Raw genomic sequence first — 24262 nt, 5'->3', positions numbered from 1 at the left:
TAAACACAGGTTTAAAATGACTGCTGCCTTGCAATATTGTTTTTTTCAGTCCTCTTAAATATTCCTGCCAATTGTACCCGAAATCAATTGCCTTTTGGTTTGATTGCACTAAAAATCTTGCAGCACTGTTTGTTTTATTGAACAAAGCGCAGGAGGAACTGTTCTGTAGCTTTAGCTGTAATAAGAAAACCACCTGGATCCAAACGAACCGGAACTGAGACTAGGAACAAACAAAACACATACATTATTTTCCAGACTATAAGTCGCACCTCTTTTCATAGTTTTGGCCGGGGTGCGACTTACATTTATACTTATATGTGATATTATTTGTGATTTTCACACTTCTCATACTCCAGTGCAACTTACATATGTTTTTTTCTTCTCTATTATGCATTTTTTGGCTCGACTTATACGCTCGAAAATACGGTATATAAGTCGCACTTGAGTATGAAATGCAGTTGCAAGTGTGAAAATAACAAATAATATCACATAAGTCGCTCTGGAGTATAAGTATATAAGTATAAAGATAAGTATAAGTCGCGCCCCGGCCAAAACTATGAAAAAAGGTGCGACTTATAGTCCGGAAAATACGGTAAGCCTCCGTTCATGTTTTATCAAGGCTATGAAACGTGAAAATACGGTACAAACACAATGACTGCGCGCTCCAGTCACTTTGTTTACACGTGTCATCGTTTGGCCCGACAAGGCTAATAACACAAGTCAGGATTTCCTCTGACAAATAGCGTTCCCATCTGCTTCTGCACCGGCCGGGCCAAAAAAACATTCGACAATTTGCGCTTCACACGGCACGCTTTACGCGACAAACACATGAATCCAGCGTCGACCTTTGCACTCTGGACGTGAAGAGACTCCTGACCCCCTCGGTGTCACATTGGGAGGTCACGGAGCGCTGGAGTGAGTGAGCCTGTGCTGATGTAAGCCGTGACGTTCGACCACGACTGTGTGAATAATTGCAGTGGCTTTGGGCTCCGCTTACTTGGACAGGTGTTTCATGAGCAGCTCCAGCATCTGTCGGTTCTTTTCGGGCAGGCGGTGGACCAGCGCGTGGATCTCGGTCACGCGGGCGTCCGGGTTGTCCAGCTCTGCACGGCACGGGAGGGAAAAACAATGCACCTTTGAGATATGTACTGACATAAGCGGACGCTAAAACGTCTGCTTATGTCAGGAAAGCGCTAAAACGTGGCTGTGAATGTCGAAAGGGGCAGAATGATCACTCGTTTGGGAGATTACCGTATTTTCTGGACTATAAGGCGCACCTTTTTTCATAGTTTTGGCCAGGGCACGACTTATTCTTATATTTATACTTATATACTTATACTCCAGAGCGACTTATATATGTTTTTTTTCTTCTCTATAAAGCATTTTTTGGCTGGTGCGACTTATACTCTGGTGCGACTTATACATATTTTTTTCTTCTCTATTATGCATTTTTTGGATGGTGCCACTTATACTCCAGTGCCACTTATACTCCGGAAAATACGGTACATGTTTCTGTCTCTTTGGAGGTCAATTCCATTTTTAATAGTTAAATTATAGTCCATACGCCTGATATTCTAATTGTGAACGTCTCCAAACCAAACAATTGCGATATTATCCATTTTTCAATAGACTTCAATAGTATCTGTGACCTTTAAGAGGCCACTTTTCTTTGTCTAAAACCAAGTATTCTTATTTCCCTTTGTCCAGTTCTTTGTTTTCCTCTTGTTTTGACAACTACAGTCTAAGATTTGATGAAAGCTTCATCAGTACAGCGTTTAAACAATTCAATGTGTCCACAATTCATCGTGACTTATTCATTTTATTTGTTTTGGACCCCGAGGTGAGGCAAGTTCTGGATGAAGTTATCATCGGAACATGGTTTGTGTGAGGAAGGAAAACAAAATCGATTCATAATTTCATTACTATTGAGGAGGTTGTGTGACTGATTATTGTCCAAATGATACATGTAATGAAGGAGAGTGCAGTATGAACAAAAACAGTGTGAGGAGTCTAGGTCACGACTGTATCACCGTATGTTTTTACTCAGTCGCTTTGTTTTTCTGTACGAGGAGATTACAGCAAAGCACACTTTTTGGCTTTTTAAAAAAAAAAAAGTTGCTTTATAGTGAGATAAAAAGGACAATAACAACATAAAAATGCACAAAAAAGTGAGGGGTAGGGGTAAAAAGGTGGACACTTTTCACATATATTTTTGCTTTTTGGTTAGACAAACAAACAATAACAATATAAAAATATGTCGGTGTAATCCCTCATTCGTCCAGGCGTGTTCCATAGTAGAAAAAGCTTCAGTTGTAGTCATCTGGACTCAGTTTGAAAAAATAGACGTTTCGACTCTCATCCAAGAGTCATTGTCAATAAAAGAATTTAGATCGAGAACTCGGATATTAATACTGTTCTGTGGTAAGACCCGCCCATTGGGAGGAGCCTTCCTGAAGTAGAAAGAGTTGTTTGTTTCAACAGAAACTCCCCCCTTGTATCTACCGAGCTAGCCTATTCAGAATCTTAATGTGCTATTAGAAACCTCTTTGTCTTTGTGAGACCCTGGCTCAACCACCCTGAGTACCTGATTAGCATCTAAATGTCCTGGTCCTGGTCCTCTACCTTTCCAGGGGTTCAGTAACCCATTATAAATAACAGGAAGATGAAACCTAAGCCCTCCATTTCTGTTTAAAGAAGGTCTTTCTTTTTTAACAAAAATAGCTTCCTTGACTCCTCTTTCAAACCATCTTTTCTCCTGCTTAAAACCTTCACCTCACCGTCTTCAAACGAGTGATTAGAGGCTTCAAGATGGAGATGCACGGCACTCTGAGGTCCTGAACTAGTATTTCTTCTGTGCTGATAAAGCCTCTTGTGTAGAGGCTGTTTAGTCTCACCTATGTAACGTTCTTTACAGCTTTCTTCACTGCATTGGATCGAATAAACTACATTGCTCTGTTTTTGAGTCGGCAACTTGTCCTTAGGATGAACCAGTTTTTGTCTTAAAGTGTTTCCTGGTTTAAAATAAACAGGGACTTCGTGTTGTCTAAAAATTCTCTGCAGTTTTTCCGACAGGCCAGACACATAAGGGATAGAAACACCCTTCCTTCTCTGTTCAGTTTCCCTTTTGTCCTGCTTCTTGGTTCTCTTCACTCTGTTGAGAGCCCAAGCGGGGTAACCACAGGCTGAGAGGGCATTTCGGACATGTTTTTCCTCTTTCTTCTTGCCCTCTGAGCTGGTGGGCACACCTTGAGCTCTGTGTTGTAAGGTTCTGATCACCCCCAGCTTGTGCTGTAGTGGGTGGTTGGAGCCAAAGAGCAGATACTGGTCCGTGTGTGTAGGTTTCCTATATACTTCTATTTGGAGTTTCCCGTCCTCTCCTCTGATCGTGGAACAATCAAGAAAGGCCAAGCGATTCTCCTTAGCGTCTTCTCTTGTAAACCTAATATGTGGGTCCACAGCATTGATGTGATCAGAGAAGGTTTCCAGCTCTTGTTCCTTGATTGTTACAAACGTATCATCGACAAAGCGGAGCCACAGTTTTGGGGCTTTGTCTGAGTCCAGATGACTACAACTGAAGCTTTTTCTACAATATAAAAATACAGAAAAAAATAATAAAAAGAGGAAAAAAAAGAAAAAAAGGGGGTAGGGGTAAGAAGGGTGGGCACTTTTAGGCTTTCAACATATTATATTTTTGCTTTTTAGTGAGACAAACAAACAATAACATAAATAATATTTTTTTTAAAAAGAACAAAAAAATTGAGTAGTTTTTTTTTTAAGGCTTTTAACTATTATATTTGGGCTTTTAAAATATTAAAATTGTTTATTCCGGGTGATCCACGCATGGTTCAGTGATGTTGAGTTGTTCTGTCATTTTCACTGCTCTCCAGTTATCCTTATAAATGGATTAATTCGCTTAATGTGCCTTATAGAGTGGAAAATACGGTAAATACATCTAAAGGGGTCGGCACAAAACAGCGACACAGACGTAAGCAGACTGTGTTGTTTATGCCGTCAATTTAGATCAATATTGCTCTTTAAAATGGGCAAAATGTACAGTAAAAGAACAATAGGTCTTCTTTAAAGCTGCATTACGTGATTATTAAGCTGCAAAATGAGGAATCAAGACTTTTAAATCCAACTCCCACAAACCCTTCAACACAATATTCACAAGCATGAATTTCCAGGCGCTTCGCACAGCTTTAGAACAGCTTGTTGTTGTTGCTTTTGGCAACGTGGAACCGGGGCGGGCCGTCAGCACAATCCATTCTTGGCATTCAGCTATTTCTTTCGGGTTCGCGATCGATAAAATAATACGCTTTAAGGAGCGCAAGAGCGGGACTGACAATAGGAGGAGAGAAGAAGTGCTTGAAACTGAAAAGCACCGACGCAAATTCAAACGTTCGGACTGGCAGACGCTCGATTACGTTTCATATTGCCATCGCCGTCGACTCTCACTGAAGGACGACTGACTGAATTCCCAGCGTTCTTGCAGCGAACCCCTTTAACCCAGGAAAGGAAGTACGATTCACGGTCGTAGATCTTATAAGAGAGAACGTGACTCAGGCAGAAACACTCCTAAAAACCACAGACTGACGTGTAAATGGAAGCTGGAATTATAAAGCCATGTTAGCGACCGGGTGCACGGTGGCAAAGGCGGTTAGCGCTCTTGCCTCCCAAGAAGGAGATCATGGGTTCGATTCCCGGACCAGACCATCACATGATCTCTCTGGGTGGAGTCTGCATGTTCTCCCCGTGTTACCGTGGGTTCTCTCCAGGTTCTCCGGCTTCCTCCCACCGTCCAAAGACATGCATGTGTTAGGTAAAATTGGTGACTCTAAATTGGCCCTAGTGAATGATTGTGAGAGTGAACTGTCTGTAATGTCTATGTCTCTGTGTTGGCCCTGCGACGAGTTGGCCACTGTCCAGGGTGTACCCCGCCTAAGGCCCGAAGTCACTGGGATAGGCTCCAGTCACCCGCGACCCCGAAAGGGAACAAGCGGTAGAAAATGGATGGATGTTAGCGACCGACTCAGACAAAGTGCCCATGTGCCCATAGCCACTGTGCCTATGTGCCCATGGACACTGTGCCCATGTGCCCATGCGTGAAATAAATAAAATAAATAAAATAAAATGTAATTATATTTAATTTAATAGACGTATGGGCCAAAAGTCAGCATCAGACAAAGATTTACATAAAAGAAAAAGCATTGTACACACAGATGATAAATACGTAAAATAAAGGAAATAAATTAAATGAAACGAAATAAACGAAATAAATGAAAAGGATTAACTGCGTGTAATGGGTGATGAAATAAAAAGGTTCAAAAGAACATACTCTGCATCATTTGAAACTGGATTTAGTCACACGACTTGGCAACCCAAAGAGCTTGTTCTACTTTCTGATAGCTTTCTGTAACCGTGAATATAACGACGTTACAATTGTTATCAGTAAAAACGTGATTCAAACATGTTTACTTCATACCTGAGTACAGAATGCAATATTTAAGAACGCTATTTACCCTTTATTGGGTTACAGATGTGGTTATTTGAAAGTTTGTGATAATTATCTAATCTTAGAACCTGTGTGAGGCCTTTTAAGTAGAGTTTGCATGTTCTACTTGTCCTAGTTTGCCATCAGACGCTCAGACGATCTCTTCTTTTAAACCAAATCCAGTAGGTGCTCTAAAGCCACGTCCGGGCATGAACTCGGCAGGGACCCGTGGGTACAGCACTGCGAGCGTCCTACAAAGTGAATCATTTTGAACTGTACTGTCTTTAAAGTATCTTCATTTTATCCTTGGATGACTCAGAATGTCCATACATTACGCAGTGCAGCGTGCTCTTTTACAATTACGGGATGAGTAACATGTTTTATACAACGTAATCCACAATGTGCAAAAAAGAAAAGGACCAACGTTCATCTTCGAGCAGTAGAGACCAGAAGAATCCGTTATTTATGGAGTGGAAATGACAGTGTGAAAAGGTGAATTAGAGGAACGAGGCGCTAACGACACGAGCTAATGAGAGCGCAGATGTTTGCAGAATGATTCAAGCCTTGGGGCTGTTTCTAAAACCAGGCGCCATCGTTTCATCCAAGAGATTTTACAACTACATTTCATTAGTGACTGACTGACTGACTGAGGGAGTGAGTGAGTGGGAGATTTTTGTGAAAGGAATACTATGGCAAGAAATACTACTCCAATAGCGATGATGTTTGTTTCGAAGTGCATTGAAACTCGACTATAAATACTGTACTTTACCCCTGGCATATTATTATCTACGCTCCACACCAGCTTGAACCCATATACTTTAAATATATGCACAGCAATATAAAGAATGTACTTCATGGACTAAAATGTCATCTAAAAAACTAGCGATTGTTGCTAGTAGTGGCCATTGCTGGGGGAAAACACTTATTCTTGTTGTAGGACCTTTTGACCTTTTTGCTCTTTTGTCTATTATGACAAAGATACAAATGCTATGTTCACTTCAACCCATATGACATAATAATAATAAAAAATAATAAAAATAAAGAAATTAAATTAAAAAATACAGTGATTAATAATAATAATAATAATAGTAATATTAATAATAATAGTAAGACTAATTAAATATCTTCATCTAAAAAACTTAAATACTGGTAAGTAAAAGGTGCTTAACACTCACTTTTACTTGAGTATTTTTTTGCTCTTGCACACCTTACTTTTTCTCCAACTTGAGTACTATTTAGTTTGAAGTAACAGTACTCATACTAGAGTAAAGGTTTGGCTCACTCGTCCCACTGTGAATAAATCTACAGGTGGCAAAAGGTTTATGTTGACAATATTAACACGTTTGAACATGTAAAAATATGAAAATGCCAAAATGTGTGCATTATTTCAAGTTTTGTCCTTCCAGTTGCTTCGTCCAGACAGTTACTCATACAGTTTCCACAAGTACTTTTTTTACTTTTACTCGGGTTCTCTCTTGGACCACTACTTTGTACTTTTACTTAAATGAATTGAGTTAAAAATACTACATGTTTGTCTAGTCTGGCCACGTCTATAAGAAAAAATCTTACTTAATAATCAAGGAAAAATATAACTTAGTAACAGCAAAACACAAGTCAATATATAAAGCTAAATGTAAATATATAAACGACTATGTAGAATAAATGACCAAATATGTGTAAGCCTAGTATTAAAAATCGTATTTAGTAGTGACAGTAGTATAAGCTTACACGATATATTCTACTTTGACATTTGAAAGTACTTGTTGCAGCTTTACAGTACGAGAGAGGAGGGCCCAGAGGTGGAGTCATTCACAGAGTTCATGTGAGGATACTGTCCTCGTTTACTCCCTTCAGAGAAAAAAAGAAAAAGCCCTTGAAAAAAACAGACGTTCCGGTTACACTTCCAACCGTGGAAACTGTCCACCATAAACTGTAATAAAATACATTAACCTCAACTTAACCTGCATTTTATTATTTTTTTACACTTGGTCTTAGCAACTCTTGTGTTTTGGGCATTAGTCATTCACAGACTTTCATAACATTTCCTGCTAACACGCCACAGACATAAGGTTCCTTCCTCTTTGAGAGCTGAGATTTCTTAAGCCGCATAATTATGTGCAAGAAAGAGAAGAGTTACACAGCAATAGGCTTTAAGTACACGCACAAGTATACAAAGGTACAATGGCATGATTGTGCAGCGGCGTTACGGTGAAAGGGCGCTGAGTAGAGCCAGGTGGAGTTAGTAAAAATAGTGCAAACTTGTGCAAAGAGTGAAATAGGAACCGCTCTGTACATCTTCTGACGCACAGACATTAATGGAGCTGCATCTGTTTTAAAAAAGGTGAAATACAGTTCATTTTAAACTTTTTGCAGCTGTTCAAATGATTATTCTCTAGTTTCTAAATGCATTTAATGATTCCTAATGAGTTTATAAGCCATTTTCACAACTTTATGAGTGGAGCTAACAACAACTAGCATAACTAGCATGCCAACAGCGCATACTCCGGAGCGACTTATATGTGATATTATTTGTTATTTTCACACTTGCAACCGCATTTCATACTCCAGTGCGACTTATATGTTTTTTTCTTCTCTATTATGCATTTTTTGGCTGTTGTGCAACTTATACTCCTTATACTCTGCGACTTATAGTCCAGAAAATACGGTAATTAGATGTGGGCAGCGCTCAGGGGCCTCAATTTGACCCCAGAGATGCTTTTAGAATATATCTGTACAGGGTTTTACTTTATTATATGAAAATACACAGCACAGGCTAAATAACTGCAGATTTTTTCATTCGCCACCATTCAAAGTGCAAATGACCAGTGTGATGACCAGTGTGATGATCAGTGTGATGACCAGTGTGATGACCAGTGTAAGCTCCACTACCACATGCACTTATGGAGCCGGGCTTCATTTGATCTGCCTTTCAGCCGCCACCGATCTGTTAAGTGCAATTAACAAGCCGGTAATTATACGGTGTGCGCAAATCACCTCGGCTGCTTCTCGGCACCTCTTCACATTACCGTAAATCCACAATAGACGCGCAATCCAGCTGCTGAGAGTCGAGACGCGGGGCTTTCCGAGGCGTCTACAGTGTGTATCACAGTAGGGCTCGTAGATTAAACAAAGAGCTGTTGTTCGACGTTGGTTTTACATGTTTTTGACACATTTTACAAAGCACGTTTTGCCGCCGCGTGTCGTGCTTTCGCGGACGTTTAACTTCAACCAGAGTTGTCGTTTTTACCTAAATAACGACAATTTGTACATAATGGTGAAATTACGGTCTGTGAGAGAGCCAAGGCCCCGATGAGCCGCCGGGACGAGGGTGGACAGGAGGAGGCCCAGGGGAGAGGGCGTCATCCACAGTAAGTACTTTTCAAACTAGCCTCGTCACAGTCTCTCAGCTCTATTTTCTAGTATTTGGCTTTGAATAAACTGATTTGATAATGAGGTTCTATTCACTGAGCTTATACACATGGTGAACAATATGCTTTTCTGTACGTAACTGTCCCACCCGTGTGTGTATTTGCAGGTGGTAGATTGTGGGAGCGGAGTGGGAGTCGGGTCTGCTCATGCTGCTGCCGATGCTCTCAGAACAGGTCAAGTGTCCTGGTCAGACATCAACGACAACAACAACAACAACAACAACAACAACCTGAACCGCCACGCTCCTGGATAACCCTCAGAACAAGTGCACCTGACACTGTGGCACGTGACAGGGAAAGAGCCCCGTCGTCAAATGGACAGAATGTTTCAAACAAATCTAAAAGGACTAAAAGAAGCCTCTAACATGGTCACGCACAGCTCTGGGTCAGGACAACACAACTGTTTGAATGGATGTAAAATAGGTACAGTTTATATTTATACTCTCCAAACTTGAGATCTAAATAAAAGAAAAGATGATCAGATAGAAAATCTAATCCTCTATTGGTTTCTTCTTATTTTTTCTAGTTATTATACACAGGTTTATACCATTTTAAAGCTTATCATATATATACTGATAAGTTTCTATAAAACAATATGTGATTATATAATAGCCTATAGTAAATTGGTGTTACTTTACATACCGTATTTTCCGGACTATAAGGCGCACTGGATTATAAGGCGCATTAAGCGAAACAAAGCGTGTACTACACAAAATCGCTTCAAGGTCAGTAAAGCACAATCAGAACTAATCCATATATAAGACGCACTGGATTATGAAGCACACTGTGTTTTTTTTTTTAGAAAATTAAAGGCTTTTAAGTGCGCCTTATAGTGCGGAAAATACGGTACATTTGTGTTTGTGTCTTGGCCCCAGTCCACAAGTGTTCATGTACCTTTTGATTTACAAATTCAGCACTGTTCAGGAGCATTAACAACTCCCAGCAGCTCAGCTAAATTTAGAGCTACTTCTGAACCGTTTGAACAGCAATAAACAGACCTCTGTGTGTTTCCCAGACATGACTCTTTCTTTCTTTCCGAGCGCAAACACAATGCGGACACAGCGGCGGGTAGCGCCACCGGGGGCCCCCACTCTGAACTAACGGAGCGACAGAGAGGCAGGAGGAGAGCTAGGACCTCCAGGGGAGCCCGGTCCGCAGCAGGTGAACCGGTAATGCTACAAAAGGAAGTCACGGGGGTTTGTGTGGAGAGGAAATGTGGTGATGGATTAATCATGTGATAATGGATTCATCATGTGATAATGGATTCATCATGTGATAATGGATTCATCATGTGATAATGGATTCATCATGTGATAATGGATTCATCATGTGATAATGGATTCATCATGTGATAATGGATTCATCATGTGATAATGGATTCATCATGTGATAATGGATTCATCATGTGATAATGGATTCATCATGTGATAATGGATTCATCATGTGATAATGGATTCATCATGTGATAATGGATTCATCATGTGATAATGGATTCATCATGTGATAATGGATTCATCATGTGATAATGGATTCATCATGTGATAATGGATTCATCATGTGATAATGGATTCATCATGTGATAATGGATTCATCATGTGATAATGGATTCATCATGTGATAATGGATTCATCATGTGATAATGGATTCATGTGCACATCAGGTGTCAGTCGAGTGCTTGAAGAAGCTGCTGTCCAATTCAACTGTTCAACACTTAAATCATCTGCGGAGGAGGAATTCAAATGCACACAGAGAAGTGGACAGAAAACAAAACATGAATAATTAAATACATTCATTATTTCAGTAATAAATACACTAGGAATTTAACTACGGTATGTTGGAAAAAGTTTAAAAAGTCCATGGTAGTGTTTTGGATTCACATTTCACAGTGTTATTGGGACGGTTAACCACAGAAACAATCAAGACAACGTCTGATCCATTTTGACAGTTACGGTTATTGAGTTATGAATCACTTAAGCAACTTGTTTTGACAGAACGTTCTCTCCAATATTGTTAAAGGTTTCAACAGAACTTTTTCTAGCTTTTGTCCTGGGAGTTGACTCATTCTCTTCCTTTTTTGTTCAAGTTTCTTTTTTTTTAACTAAAATGGTCATAATCAAATAAAAGCATTCATTTGACATGTTTGCCAGTCTGGTAAAAATCCTGAATCAATTTTGGAACAACATTATCTGCCAAATGACTTATTTGTGAGCCACATATTCAGTAACCTTTTATTAATGTACTAAATAACCTTAACCCTTATAAATTACAACGTCATGTAAAGAAAACTAAATCTTTATGAGTCAAACATGAACTTGCTTTAGACCCACTTTTGTGCTCAATAAAAAAGTTAAGATACCACTAATACAAAAAAAGTTGGTCTCATTATGTTGTATAATCTCATTTATAGAGCTGCAGATTCAACTGTCGAGTCATAGTTATTCATAAATATCCTGTTGTTCTAATATCAGTAATGTGTAAGTACTTCAAACCAAGATAAACACTGAGCTCGTCTGGTTCAGTCCTTGTTGAGTGAACAGACACCCAGCATCCTCTTTGATTGAGCTCAAACCACACGCTGTACATTCAGTCTGAGAACGCCCACAGTGGCACAGAAACAGGGACTTACTGGCAGCTTTGATGAAGCTCCTCTGATACTGGTACGTCATGAGTGGAGCTGGCAGCATTCTGCAAACATGAACAGAGCAGGAGTCAATGAGCAACCAGGAAAGTACCTTTCAATAGTGCTGTGTCAGGACTTTCAATAAACAGGCTCAGTAACAACGCCATTCTGGGGTTAGAATTACTGTAGGTGTTAAGCACTACACGACTGGACTGGACTGAGGTCCACACTACACGACTGAGTGTGAGGTCCACACTACACGACAGAGTGTGAGGTCCAGACTACACGACAGAGTGTGAGGTCCACACTACACGACAGAGTGTGAGGTCCACACTACACGACAGAGTGTGAGGTCCACACTACACGACAGAGTGTGAGGTCCACACTACACGACAGAGTGTGAGGTCCACACTACACGACAGAGTGTGAGGTCCACACTACACGACAGAGTGTGAGGTCCACACTACACGACTGGACTGAGTGTGAGGTCCACACTACACGACAGAGTGTGAGGTCCACACTACACGACAGAGTGTGAGGTCCACACTACACCACTGGACTGAGTGTGAGGTCCACACTACACGACTGAGTGTGAGGTCCACACTACACGACTGAGTGTGAGGTCCACACTACACGACTGAGTGTGAGGTCCACACTACACGACTGAGTGTGAGGTCCACACTACACGACTGAGTGTGAGGTCCACACTACACGACAGAGTGTGAGGTCCACACTACACGACAGAGTGTGAGGTCCACACTACACGACTGAGTGTGAGGTCCACACCACACGACTGGACTGAGTGTGAGGTCCACACCACACGACTGGACTGAGTGTGAGGTCCACACTACACGACTGGACTGAGTGTGAGGTCCACACTACACGACTGAGTGTGAGGTCCACACTACACGACTGAGTGTGAGGTCCACACTACACGACTGGACTGAGTGTGAGGTCCACACTACATGACAGAGTGTGAGGTCCACACTACACGACTGAGTGTGAGGTCCACACTACACGACTGAGTGTGAGGTCCACACTACATGACAGAGTGTGAGGTCCACACTACACGACTGAGTGTGAGGTCCACACTACACGACTGGACTGAGTGTGAGGTCCACACTACACGACTGAGTGTGAGGTCCACACTACACGACAGAGTGTGAGGTCCACACTACACGACAGAGTGTGAGGTCCACACTACACGACTGAGTGTGAGGTCCACACTACACGACAGAGTGTGAGGTCCACACTACACGACAGAGTGTGAGGTCCACACTACACGACTGAGTGTGAGGTCCACACTACACGACAGAGTGTGAGGTCCACACTACACAACAGAGTGTGAGGTCCACACTACACGACAGAGTGTGAGGTCCACACTACACGACAGAGTGTGAGGTCCACACTACACGACAGAGTGTGAGGTCCACACTACACGACTGAGTGTGAGGTCCACACTACACGACTGAGTGTGAGGTCCACACTACACGACTGAGTGTGAGGTCCACACTACACGACAGAGTGTGAGGTCCACACTACACGACAGAGTGTGAGGTCCACACTACACGACAGAGTGTGAGGTCCACACTACACCACTGGACTGAGTGTGAGGTCCACACTACACGACTGGACTGAGTGTGAGGTCCACACTACACGACTGAGTGTGAGGTCCACACTACACGACTGAGTGTGAGGTCCACACTACACGACAGAGTGTGAGGTCCACACTACACGACAGAGTGTGAGGTCCACACTACACGACAGAGTGTGAGGTCCACACTACACGACAGAGTGTGAGGTCCACACTACACGACAGAGTGTGAGGTCCACACTACACGACAGAGTGTGAGGTCCACACTACACGACTGAGTGTGAGGTCCACACTACACGACTGGACTGAGTGTGAGGTCCACACTACACGACTGGACTGAGTGTGAGGTCCACACTACACGACTGGACTGAGTGTGAGGTCCACACTACACGACTGAGTGTGAGGTCCACACTACACGACTGAGTGTGAGGTCCACACTACACGACAGAGTGTGAGGTCCACACTACACGACTGGACTGAGTGTGAGGTCCACACTACTGGACTGAGTGTGAGGTCCACACTACACGACAGAGTGTGAGGTCCACACTACACGACAGAGTGTGAGGTCCACACTACACGACAGGACTGAGTGTGAGGTCCACACTACACGACAGAGTGTGAGGTCCACACTACACGACTGAGTGTGAGGTCCACACTACACGACTGAGTGTGAGGTCCACACTACACGACTGAGTGTGAGGTCCACACTACACGACTGAGTGTGAGGTCCACACTACACGACAGAGTGTGAGGTCCACACTACACGACTGAGTGTGAGGTCCACACTACATGACAGAGTGTGAGGTCCACACTACACGACAGAGTGTGAGGTCCACACTACACGACTGAGTGTGAGGTCCACACTACACGACAGAGTGTGAGGTCCACACTACACGACAGAGTGTGAGGTCCACACTACACGACAGAGTGTGAGGTCCACACTACACGACAGAGTGTGAGGTCCACACTACACGACAGAGTGTGAGGTCCACACTACACGACAGAGTGTGAGGTCCACACTACACGACTGAGTGTGAGGTCCACACTACACGACTGGACTGAGTGTGAGGTCCACACTACACGACTGAGTGTGAGGTCCACACTACACGACAGAGTGTGAGGTCCACACTACACGACTGAGTGTGAGGTCCACACTACACGACTGGACTGAGTGTGAGGTCCACACTACACGACTGAGTGTGAGGTCCACACTACACGACAGAGTGTGAGGTCCACACTACACGACAGAGTGTGAGGTCCACACTACACGACTGAGTGTGAGGTCCACACTACACGACTGAGTGTGAGGTCCACACTACACGACTGAGTGTGAGGTCCACACTACACGACAGGACTGAGTTATATATTATAGTGCAGATTATATATACTTTTCATTGGTTAAACATTGTCATGTGACCGCTGGCCAACCAAAACAGTTGTAGTGATAAAAAAGAAAACAAAGGTGCAGAGCTGGCAACAGATTTGTTAAAATATGATGTGAAATCAACTTTAATGAGCTTTTAACAATAAAACTCATCCTGATAATGCCGTAGTACGGACCTCTCCAGGCTAAGCACTCATTATCTTTGTAACACACTTTTAAGAGCCTCACTGCCCAACGGCCCGAGTATATTTAACCTCCGCTTACGCAAGAGCTCGGCCAAATCGACGGATCTAAACCACGATAGATCGGCTGCGCTGGGCCTCACTGTTTGTTAGCGTAGCACGGACTCTGTTGGACGCGCCTCTGTCCGAACGCGAGCGCGCACAGCTGGACATGACGTTATCCCAGCGGTCGCTCGGGCCCTTTCCGGCTCCCGCTGCTTTTCGATAGCCTCAAAGCCAATCCTCCCCGTACAATGTGTGGCCAAGAATCCATTTGCCTCGCGTCCGCCCGCCTCAGTTTACATATCATAGTTTCCATTTTACAGGTAATTACCATTATTAAAAGGAATCGAAGGCTTGCAGCTCATTATTCGCTCCATCTTTCCTTCTAAAATCTACTCAACATGGTGTTCATTGACCTGTAAAAGACAGTAACGAGAAGACCTTATGTTCAGTTCAATGCAGTATTCTAGTGCACGTCTTAAGGGCTAGTCAAGTTCTGTCCATGGAAACGCCCCCCCCCTGCTTCCAGAGCCAACCCACAATGCATTTCAGCCCCACTTAAGAGCTCCCATTCGCTTACAGTGAAGCCAGAATGGAAACCCTTTACGTTGTACAATGGAACAGTCCTGGACAAATGAGGGATTAGATAAGATAAGATAAGATATTCCTTTATTGTCCCACATGGGGAAATTTCATTGGTGCAACGCAGGTAGATACAGAGGTAGATACAGAAGAACAGATCACTTATAGGAAGTCTGAAAAACACTTTCAGTAGAAGATCTCCTATAAATAAATAAAAACTCCCATAGACAAATAAATAAATAAATACCATTGCATGTGATCCCGACAGTAATTGCATATGAATGTGTCACGACAGCACATAGATTGCACATGAATTTCACAGTAATTGCACATGAATTGCACATGAATTCCAACAGCAATTGCACATACGACAGAATTGCACATCAGTATTAGGTTAGGTCAGTATTGCGACAGGATAACGTGACGATCTCCGGGTAAGACGACTGTTCTCCTCAGTTTCATGAGTTCCTCCTTTGTGGAAACGCGGTACGGCGCCGGCCGGGGGGCGGGGCCAGAGCCGGGGGCCGGAGCCGGGGGACTCAGAGCCACGACACGACGAAAACACTCAATCCAGCCGAATAAAGTCAAAACAAGTTAATTTAAAGCGATTCCAGTGCGTGTCCCGATCGTTCGTGAAGTTCCTCTTTCATATAAACGTGTATATAAACGTGTACCGACGACACGCCGTACTTTAGCGCGGCCGGAGGGCGCGGGGGGGGGGGGGGGGGGGGCTGGTGGGCTCACTCGGAGCTAGCTCACGTCACAACAACACAACGAACAACGAAAAACGCTCAAATCCAGCCGAAAAAAGTCAAAAACAGTTGAATTAAAAAACTATTCCAGCGCGTGTCCCTATCGTACAGTAAAATATAAAAAATATACTAACTATATTTACAAAATATAGGAGATAAAGCACAATAAGTGTGAGAAAGAAGAGAGAGCGTTTACACCGGGCTGCCAGCTGTACCAGCGCCTTAGGCCGACGCCCTTTATGCTCACGCTGGAGAGGGCGGGGCTACACTTCCATATCGCTCTCATTATAAAACATAGAGTCTTGCCTTTAACAGAAAGACACAGACTTAAGAATATTATTGGAAAAAAAGTTGACCTTTTTATAGTTTTTAAATCTTGGGCTTGATCTATTTAACTACCGTATTTTCCGGACTATAAATCGCATTTTTTAGGGAAATGTATTTGATAAGAACAGAAATGTCATCTCTCAAATGCAATTTATAATAATAACAGATGAGAGAACATGGTGAATAGGTGTACGTATGCTAACGCTAACACCTTCAGCTACATGACGTATGCTAACGCTAACACCTTCAGCTACATGACGTATGCTAACGCTAACACCTTCAGCTACATGACGTATGCTAACGCATCACTAAATCCATTGAATTCTTCTTCCTCTGTGTCACTTCTAAACAACTCCACAAACTCCAGAGGAAGAGGAAGTGCAGATTCTTCTTCTGCGTCGCTTAGAGCCTAGAGCGCCCTCTTGTGGTTGTCAGTGTGAAAATAATCAACATGTGAAATGCGGTTGTCAGTGTGAAAATAACGAATAATATCACATATAAGTCGCTCCAAAGTATAAATATAATATATAAGTATAAGTCGCACCCCAGTGAAAACTATGAAAAAAGGTGCGACTTATAGTCGAAAAATACGGTATTTGCTATTATCAACATAATATACCTGAATGAATTGGATATATTGAATCCTGGTTTACTTCAGATTGATCAGTGTCTCTGAATCTTCGCTGTGATTGGTCGAAGTGTCAAAACAGCTAAACATGTTGAATCCAGTGTTCAGAGAAGCACAGTCCTCGACCTCAAATGTACAATGTTCTCCTAAAATAGGCCTTAACTACGGCCGTCAGCGCCATCATGTTTGTTGTTTTGACTTCCGTCCAAACCACAATGCTGCTCTGTGATTGGCCCGTTTCACCACTGGTGCGGACAGAGAACCAATCAGAGGGAGTTCATCGTTCTGGTGACGTCACTGAACGAATGCATGAACTCTAGATCGTGGGCTGGTAATCATAACGGAAGTATAATAGTGACACACTGCGGAACTCGCCGGGAAAGCAGTAACGTTTCCATGGAGACAAGGGCAGATGTCACACTAGAAATGTTACATAGTGCAGCTCCAATATGGTTTATTGTTGTTTGACCAAATGATTATGACGTGCTCAAAGTGTGAAAAGACGTGTTCTGCCCCTGCAAACGAAGTAACGCGTACACAAAGTAAACAAAGTACACAAAATACACAAAGTAATTACTAGGAATACCTGAGATAGAACTTGATTGCACTTGTGATGGTCTTGATCTCCCACTCGGCACAGTCCAGTTCCACGTCTGCACACGTTTTGGGATCTAGAGAAGAAAGAAAAACATATAAATTGCATAAAAAAACAAGAAAAACAATAAATTCAAGGATCGTCATCGCCAAAAATTAGATGTGTTGATACTTGCCCATCGCTAAGCTCAGTAGTTTTTGGACTTTGGAACTCACGCCGACGATTCTGTACAAGCCTTGTTCGTCAATACCTTCAAAATAAAACACATTGACACGTTCAAATCCCCGATACATTGTTTTTGCCAGTGTCTAATACGTACAGGCCCTTGAAAGCATTTACCGTATGTTCTTAGTTTTGGCCGGGGTGCGATTTATACTTCTATTTATACTTATATACTTATACTTATATACTTATACTTATATACTTATACTTATATACTTATACTTATACTTCACTCCAGTGCGACTTGTATATGTTTTTTTCTTCTCTATTATGCATTTTTTGGCTGGTGCAACTTATATTCTGGCCAAAAAATGCATATTAGAGAAGAATTAACATGATATAAGTCGCTCCGGAGTATAATTATAAGTATATAAGTATAAATATAAGTATAAGTTGCACCCCGGCCAAAACTATGAAAAAAGATGCGACTCATAGTCCGGAAAATACGGTACATGACACGTGGGAAGCTGTATGTTCTTTCATGCTTCGTCTTGATATTCATAACCAAAGAAACGACTGCTATAATTCAAAGAGTGTTTCACCTCTGGTCTCCACGGCGTAGATGAACTTCTTCATGACACTGAAGCCGATCACGTCGAGATGGGCCACTGCAGGAGACAGACACACGTCAAACACGCCACAGCATCTCCAGCACGTCCGTTATCACCAGCGACTGCGGGTCTGATGTCGTACGAGAGGTTAAAGATGGATAAATAGTCAGACTTACTGCCCTCGGTCTGGTTGTCTCTGTTTAGATTGTAAACCTGAAACACAGAAGGCACATATTGACTCTGGCCGTGTCACTGCAGTGGTTCAGTTTGTTTTGTACAAAAGAGCACATTGTAAATATAAATATCATCATGTCGTTGTACACAAAGGGCTCGTGTAAACTATAACCTTGACATACAAGACGCAGACGTTACTCGTAAAACTTCCTTAAAGGGCCAGTAGGTGTAATTAAAGTGCTCCTCATTTGACTAAAACACAGTTAAGATAATAATGTTTAAGATTGTGCTTAAAATGCACACATTTCTGCCTAGAAAAGATAAACACACATTCTTTTCCAAGCGCCACTGTTTCTGAGATAACGTCACTCCTTCCAAATATTATGGCTAAGCATGGAGGAGCTAAACAGCTGATTGTGCACGTGGGTGCAGTGGACATGCGGCGGGAACAGACTGAAGTTTTGAAAAAAGACTTCTTGAAGTTATTCGACGTGCTTGATAAAATGGAAATCAAAACATTCATAAGTGGACCTCTTCCAAACATCGACAGGAGGATAAACAAGTTTAGCCGGCTTCTTCAGCTGAACACATGGCTGTCCAAAGAGTGTTCCCCGAGAGGACTACACTACATTGAGAACTTCTATCTATTCTGGAAACGAGAGGACCTGTTTAAGAGAAATGGCCCCCACCTATGCAGAGGTGGAGTGAGGGTGCTGACAGAGAACCTGCTCCACGCTCTGAGGCATTGGACTGGGCCTGGACAGGGTCCTGAGCAGATAGTTAGAGAAGAGAGGAATGAGAGAAGAATTCCTGCTCCATCAGCCAGAGACCGAGCCAATGTTTCAACATCAAAAGCACCACAACCTCAGCCTCCACCAAAGGATTCATCAGCAGCTGCTCCACCACCACCAGCAAAGGATTCAGCTCCAGCTGCTCCGCATTCACCTCCACCGCCTCCAGCAAAGGAACAATCTTCAAAGGCCTTGGACCCATCTGTGACAAGCCCAACAACATCCCTGTCATCGCCCCTGCCTTCACACCAGCCCTGGGTTCCCCCTGCAACATTACCTCCCACTAAAGATTCATCATTCTCCTTCTCATCTCCACTCTCACCCATGGGCCTTCCCAGCCATTTTGAAAGTATGATCAAATCAGGCATTAAGATGGCTCCACTCACGCCCAATATAGCAAGGGCTATGTCTTCCCTGCACAAGCCGACTACACCAACAAAAGCCCCACCACCCATCCCCCCTCGCCTCTCACCTGGTCCCAAACTCTCCTTGGCTACAAAAGCCCCACCACCCATCCAACCTCGCCTTTCACCTGGTATCTCCCATAGCTAGGATGCACTGGGTCTCAGCGTTGCCGGGACTTATTGTCACATTAAAAATCAAACCAACCCGGGGCCCTATGTAAAAAGAGCCCCCCCTAGTGCTATTTCTGTAGTCACATCATCACACAGATGGAAAAACAAAATGCGAGTCAGGCCCAATCTGAGAAATGTGATTCATATTCCCTGTGAAAAGATAAAGCCCAGTCCCACTGAAACTAGTCTGAAACTTGCTGTGCTAAATGTCAGATCCTTATGTAACAAATCTCTCTTAATTAATAATTTTATTTCTTCTTATAATCTTGATTTTATGTTTTTAACTGAAACATGGCTTGACAAAAACACAGGAAATGTAGTTGATAGAATCTGCTCCACCCAACTTTAAGTTTGAATCTGAAACACGAGAAAACAAAAAAGGGGGTGGAGTCTGTGCTGTCTTTAGAGATGAAATAATTACCCGCAGGTTGTCTTTTGGGGTGTTTTCATCATTTGAGTATGTATCCTTTAAAATGGAGCTAAAACGGTCTCCATCCATTCTCTTCATTGTTTTATACAAGCCTCCCCAGCACTGCCAAAGTTTTATTGATGATTTTACTGAGATGCTTACAGTCATATGCACAGACTTTGATGGTTTGGTCATTACAGGTGATTTCAATGTGCATGTTGATAATATTTGTGACAGAAACGCTAAAGAGCTTGATGCTGTCCTTGAAACCTTCAGTCTTACTCAGCATGTGAGAGGCCCCACCCACAGGAAAGGACACACTCTAGATCCCATAATTACAAAGGGGGTAAATATTTCAAATGTTAATGTGATCGATGTTGCTCTGTCTGATCATTTCTGTGTCTTCTTTGACCTGTCTGTTTCTCCCAAACCTCCGGTTGGTCCTGCAGTTGTTTAGAGGAGACACATAAGTGATGGCACAGGTGCACTGTTTATGGAAATGATAAACTTTGAAAATGTCTCATGTTCTAATGTAAATGATTTGTTGAACTCTGTTACATCTAGTGTTTTGAATGTTCTGAACACCATCGCCCCTATAAAGGCTAAAATGGTTAAAAATAAGCAGAAGGCGCCGTGGAGAAATTATGATTCGGTCAGGGCACAGAAAAGGGAGTGCCGCAGGGCCGAACGGAAATGGCGCAAGTCAAAGCTCCAGGTTCAAAAAGAGATTTACAAAGAAAAGCTGAACATGTACAACCTAATCTTATGTAGAACTAGGGAAAGATATTTTTCTGAAATAATTGGAGGCTGCAGTAACAACTCGCGTGTCCTGTTTGCCACAGTAAACAGATTAACAAACCCTCCAGCTCAGCTGCCGTTAGAACTCATTTCCACATCCAAGTGTAATGAGTTTGCATTAGTCTTTAATGACAAAGTTCAGGGCATTAAAAATGCTATAAATCCCACAATGCAAAAAATTACCCTAAAACCACAAAGACACTTAGAGCTAACTCACTTTGCACCAGTAACTGACAAAACTGTCCATGAGATCATCACCAGTCTGAGTTCATCTACATGCTGCCTTGATGTGTTACCCACCAAATTTCTAAAGTCTGTGCTGAACAGTTTGTTAGCACCATTCACTCACATAGTTAACATGTCGCTTCAATCTGGAACATTCCCAATGTCTGTCATAAAACCGCTCCTAAAGAAGAGCAGTCTTGATGCCGCAGTACTGAGTCATTACCGGCCCATCTCTAATCTACCATTTTGGGGCAAAGTCCTTGAAAAGGTTGTTTACCAACAGCTCACAGATTTCCTCTTAATAAACAACTTATTTGATGTTTTTCAGTCAGGTTTTAGACCTCATCACAGCACTGAGACTGCTCTTGTCAAGGTGACAAATGACATCCGCCTGAACACTGACACGGGCAAAGCCTCAGTCTTAATTCTGTTAGATCTGAGTGCTGCTTTTGACACTGTCGATCATGGGATCCTCTTACAGAGACTAGAGGACTGGGTGGGCATCACTGGCACTGCCCTAAACTGGTTAAGGTCCTATCTGGAAGACAGGAAGTACTTTGTTGAAATTGGTAGCTGTGTCTCAGACCACATGACCCTGACCTGTGGAGTGCCCCAAGGGTCAGTCCTGGGTCCCCTTCTGTTCAACCTCTACATGCTGCCGTTGGGTCAGTTGATACGCAGTGAAAATGTGTCCTATCACAATTATGCAGACGACACTCAGATCTATGTTTCACTATCGGCAGGTGACTATGGACCAGTGGATTCACTCTGTCACTGCATCCAACAGATCAGTTTGTGGATGCAAAACAACTTTCTCCAGCTGAACTCAGACAAGACTGAAATAATCGTTTTTGGCCCACAGAAACAAAGAGAAAGTGTTAGCGGTCACCTCCAGAGTCTCCCTCTAAAACCTACAAACCAAATTAGAAATCTGGGGGTAATAATGGACTCAGACTTGAACTTTAATAGCCACGTCAAATCAATAACATCAGCAGCTTTTTACCATCTAAAAAACATTGCCAAAATCAAAAATATACTGTCAAAACCAGATTTAGAGAGACTTATCCATGCGTTTGTCTCCAGTAGATTAGACTACTGTAACGGCCTGCTCACTGGTCTCTCCAAACGAGCTGTAAAACAGCTGCAGTACATCCAGAACGCTGCTGCTCGGGTCCTGACCAGAACCAGGAAGTATGATCACATTAGTCCTGTTCTCAGGTCTCTGCACTGGCTCCTGTGGCTCAGAGAATAGACTTTAAAGCAGCTCTGCTTGTGTACAAGTCTCTCCATGGCTTAGCACCAAAGTACATCTTGGATATGTTAGTGCCATATGAACCATCTCGGACTCTGAGGACCTCAGGGACCGGCCTCCTGCTGGTGCCCAGAGTCAGGACAAAACATGGGGAATCTGCGTTTCAGTTTTATGCAGCTAAAACCTGGAACAGTCTTCCTGAAGATGTGAGACAGGCTTCTACTCTGACAATGTTCAAATCTAAGCTAAAAACAGTTTTGTTTAGCTGCGCATATGACTGAAAGGATTTTTTCTTTGCACTCTTCTCTTTTGTTTGTGATTTTATTAGTTTAGAAAATCAGTTGGATTGATAATTTTTAATTTAGTTAATTTTATTGTATTTCTGTAATTTCTTTGTGATTTGAATGCATTTTTCCTGCTGTGTGAAGCACTTTGAATTGCCTTGTGTATGAAATGTGCTCTACAAATAAACTTGCCTTGCCTTGCCTTGCCTAGTTTAGCCATGTTTAGGTTTATAATTTTTATTTTCTGTTTGTAATTGATGATGATCACACTAGGATATTCTATAACTGTTACCTAGCAACCAACCATAACTGTTATCTAGCAACCATGTTGTATGACAGAGCAAAACTATATTGCAACAGAAATGATTATTTGACAAATAAAAATAAATACAAACACCTTTACTTTGTTTGTCTCTTTGTTAAATAAAGCTTAAATAAACCTTTCACACACACTTCAGGTCAAATGTGTCTTTGTCAGTACAGATATACTGCGTAATCCGCTCATAGTGTCAAAATGAGACCGTTGTGTGCTGCCTGCAGCTAATTATAAATAACAATAATAGATATTATAAGATAAGATAAGATAAGATAATCCTTTATTATCCTCTGTGATCTAGCATGTGCGCTGTTTTAGCATGCTAGCTGTTGTAAGCATGCTAGCTGTTGTGAAACCCTCATCACAGTGAACGATTAGGACAATAGTGGAGCGTTTAAAGCATTAAAACTTCATTATCGGTAGTTCACTTTTCTATATTTAAGGCTTTGTTGTGACTGTACTTCACTTGCACGACTCATGTAGCGACGCTGAGCAGAAGCTATCGCATTATCATTTAAAGACAATGGGCCACATTTTCTATTGCTTATTTAATCACTTTCTCTCTCTCTCTCCACCCCTTCCCTCCGTCTCCCTCTTCGTGGAGCGAACAAACGCCGTCGTCATGGTAACTCACCGGCTCCCGTCCGTCCATGGCCTCCATCCACAGCCTGCGGTCCTCCTCCGACAGCGCCTGCATCGTTATTACCCCCGGCCTTCAACACAAGCACATGGGCTAATGCAATCATCAAATGTCAAGATAAACAGCAGACGCAAAACTAATCCCGGCACAAATACACGGCTATAATCAAATCTGTGTAAACAAACAGAGAATAAAAGAGAGCGAGAGAAACGTGCATCGTGTTTACATAGTCTGTAAAGTTTAAAGCTGATGGTAAAATACATATATATATATATATATATATCACTTTTTAATGCTGTTATACAAGTTACAGCAGCTGGTTGGATTTATGAATAAGAAGTTTATTTTTTACTGTATTTTCCGGACTATAAGTCGCACTCGAGTATAAGTCGCATCAGCC

At 42.4% G+C, this 24262-nt stretch overlaps 1 protein-coding gene across 1 annotated transcript in view; it reads right to left on the bottom strand.

Annotated features, from left to right (window-relative positions):
• The window catches only part of LOC140360415 (rho GTPase-activating protein 26-like), an 87502-nt gene that overhangs the window by 35763 nt on the left and 27477 nt on the right, over positions 1-24262 (bottom strand). The window contains exons 12-18 of the mRNA XM_072445624.1: positions 23857-23935; positions 18575-18611; positions 18390-18455; positions 17801-17875; positions 17617-17701; positions 11546-11604; positions 998-1103 (exon numbers count right to left, since the gene is read on the bottom strand). Of these exons, the coding sequence (XP_072301725.1) occupies positions 998-1103; positions 11546-11604; positions 17617-17701; positions 17801-17875; positions 18390-18455; positions 18575-18611; positions 23857-23935 (507 nt within the window). The remainder of the gene's footprint in view (positions 1-997; positions 1104-11545; positions 11605-17616; positions 17702-17800; positions 17876-18389; positions 18456-18574; positions 18612-23856; positions 23936-24262) is intronic.

The sequence above is a fragment of the Eucyclogobius newberryi genome, unplaced genomic scaffold (assembly GCF_026437365.1).
Source record: "Eucyclogobius newberryi isolate DKJ021-1_F unplaced genomic scaffold, fEucNew1.0.hap1 SCAF_15, whole genome shotgun sequence".
NCBI lineage: Eukaryota > Metazoa > Chordata > Actinopteri > Gobiiformes > Gobiidae > Eucyclogobius > Eucyclogobius newberryi.
The sequence above is the reverse complement of the archived record's forward strand: the minus strand, read 5'-3'. Positions and strand labels throughout refer to the sequence as shown.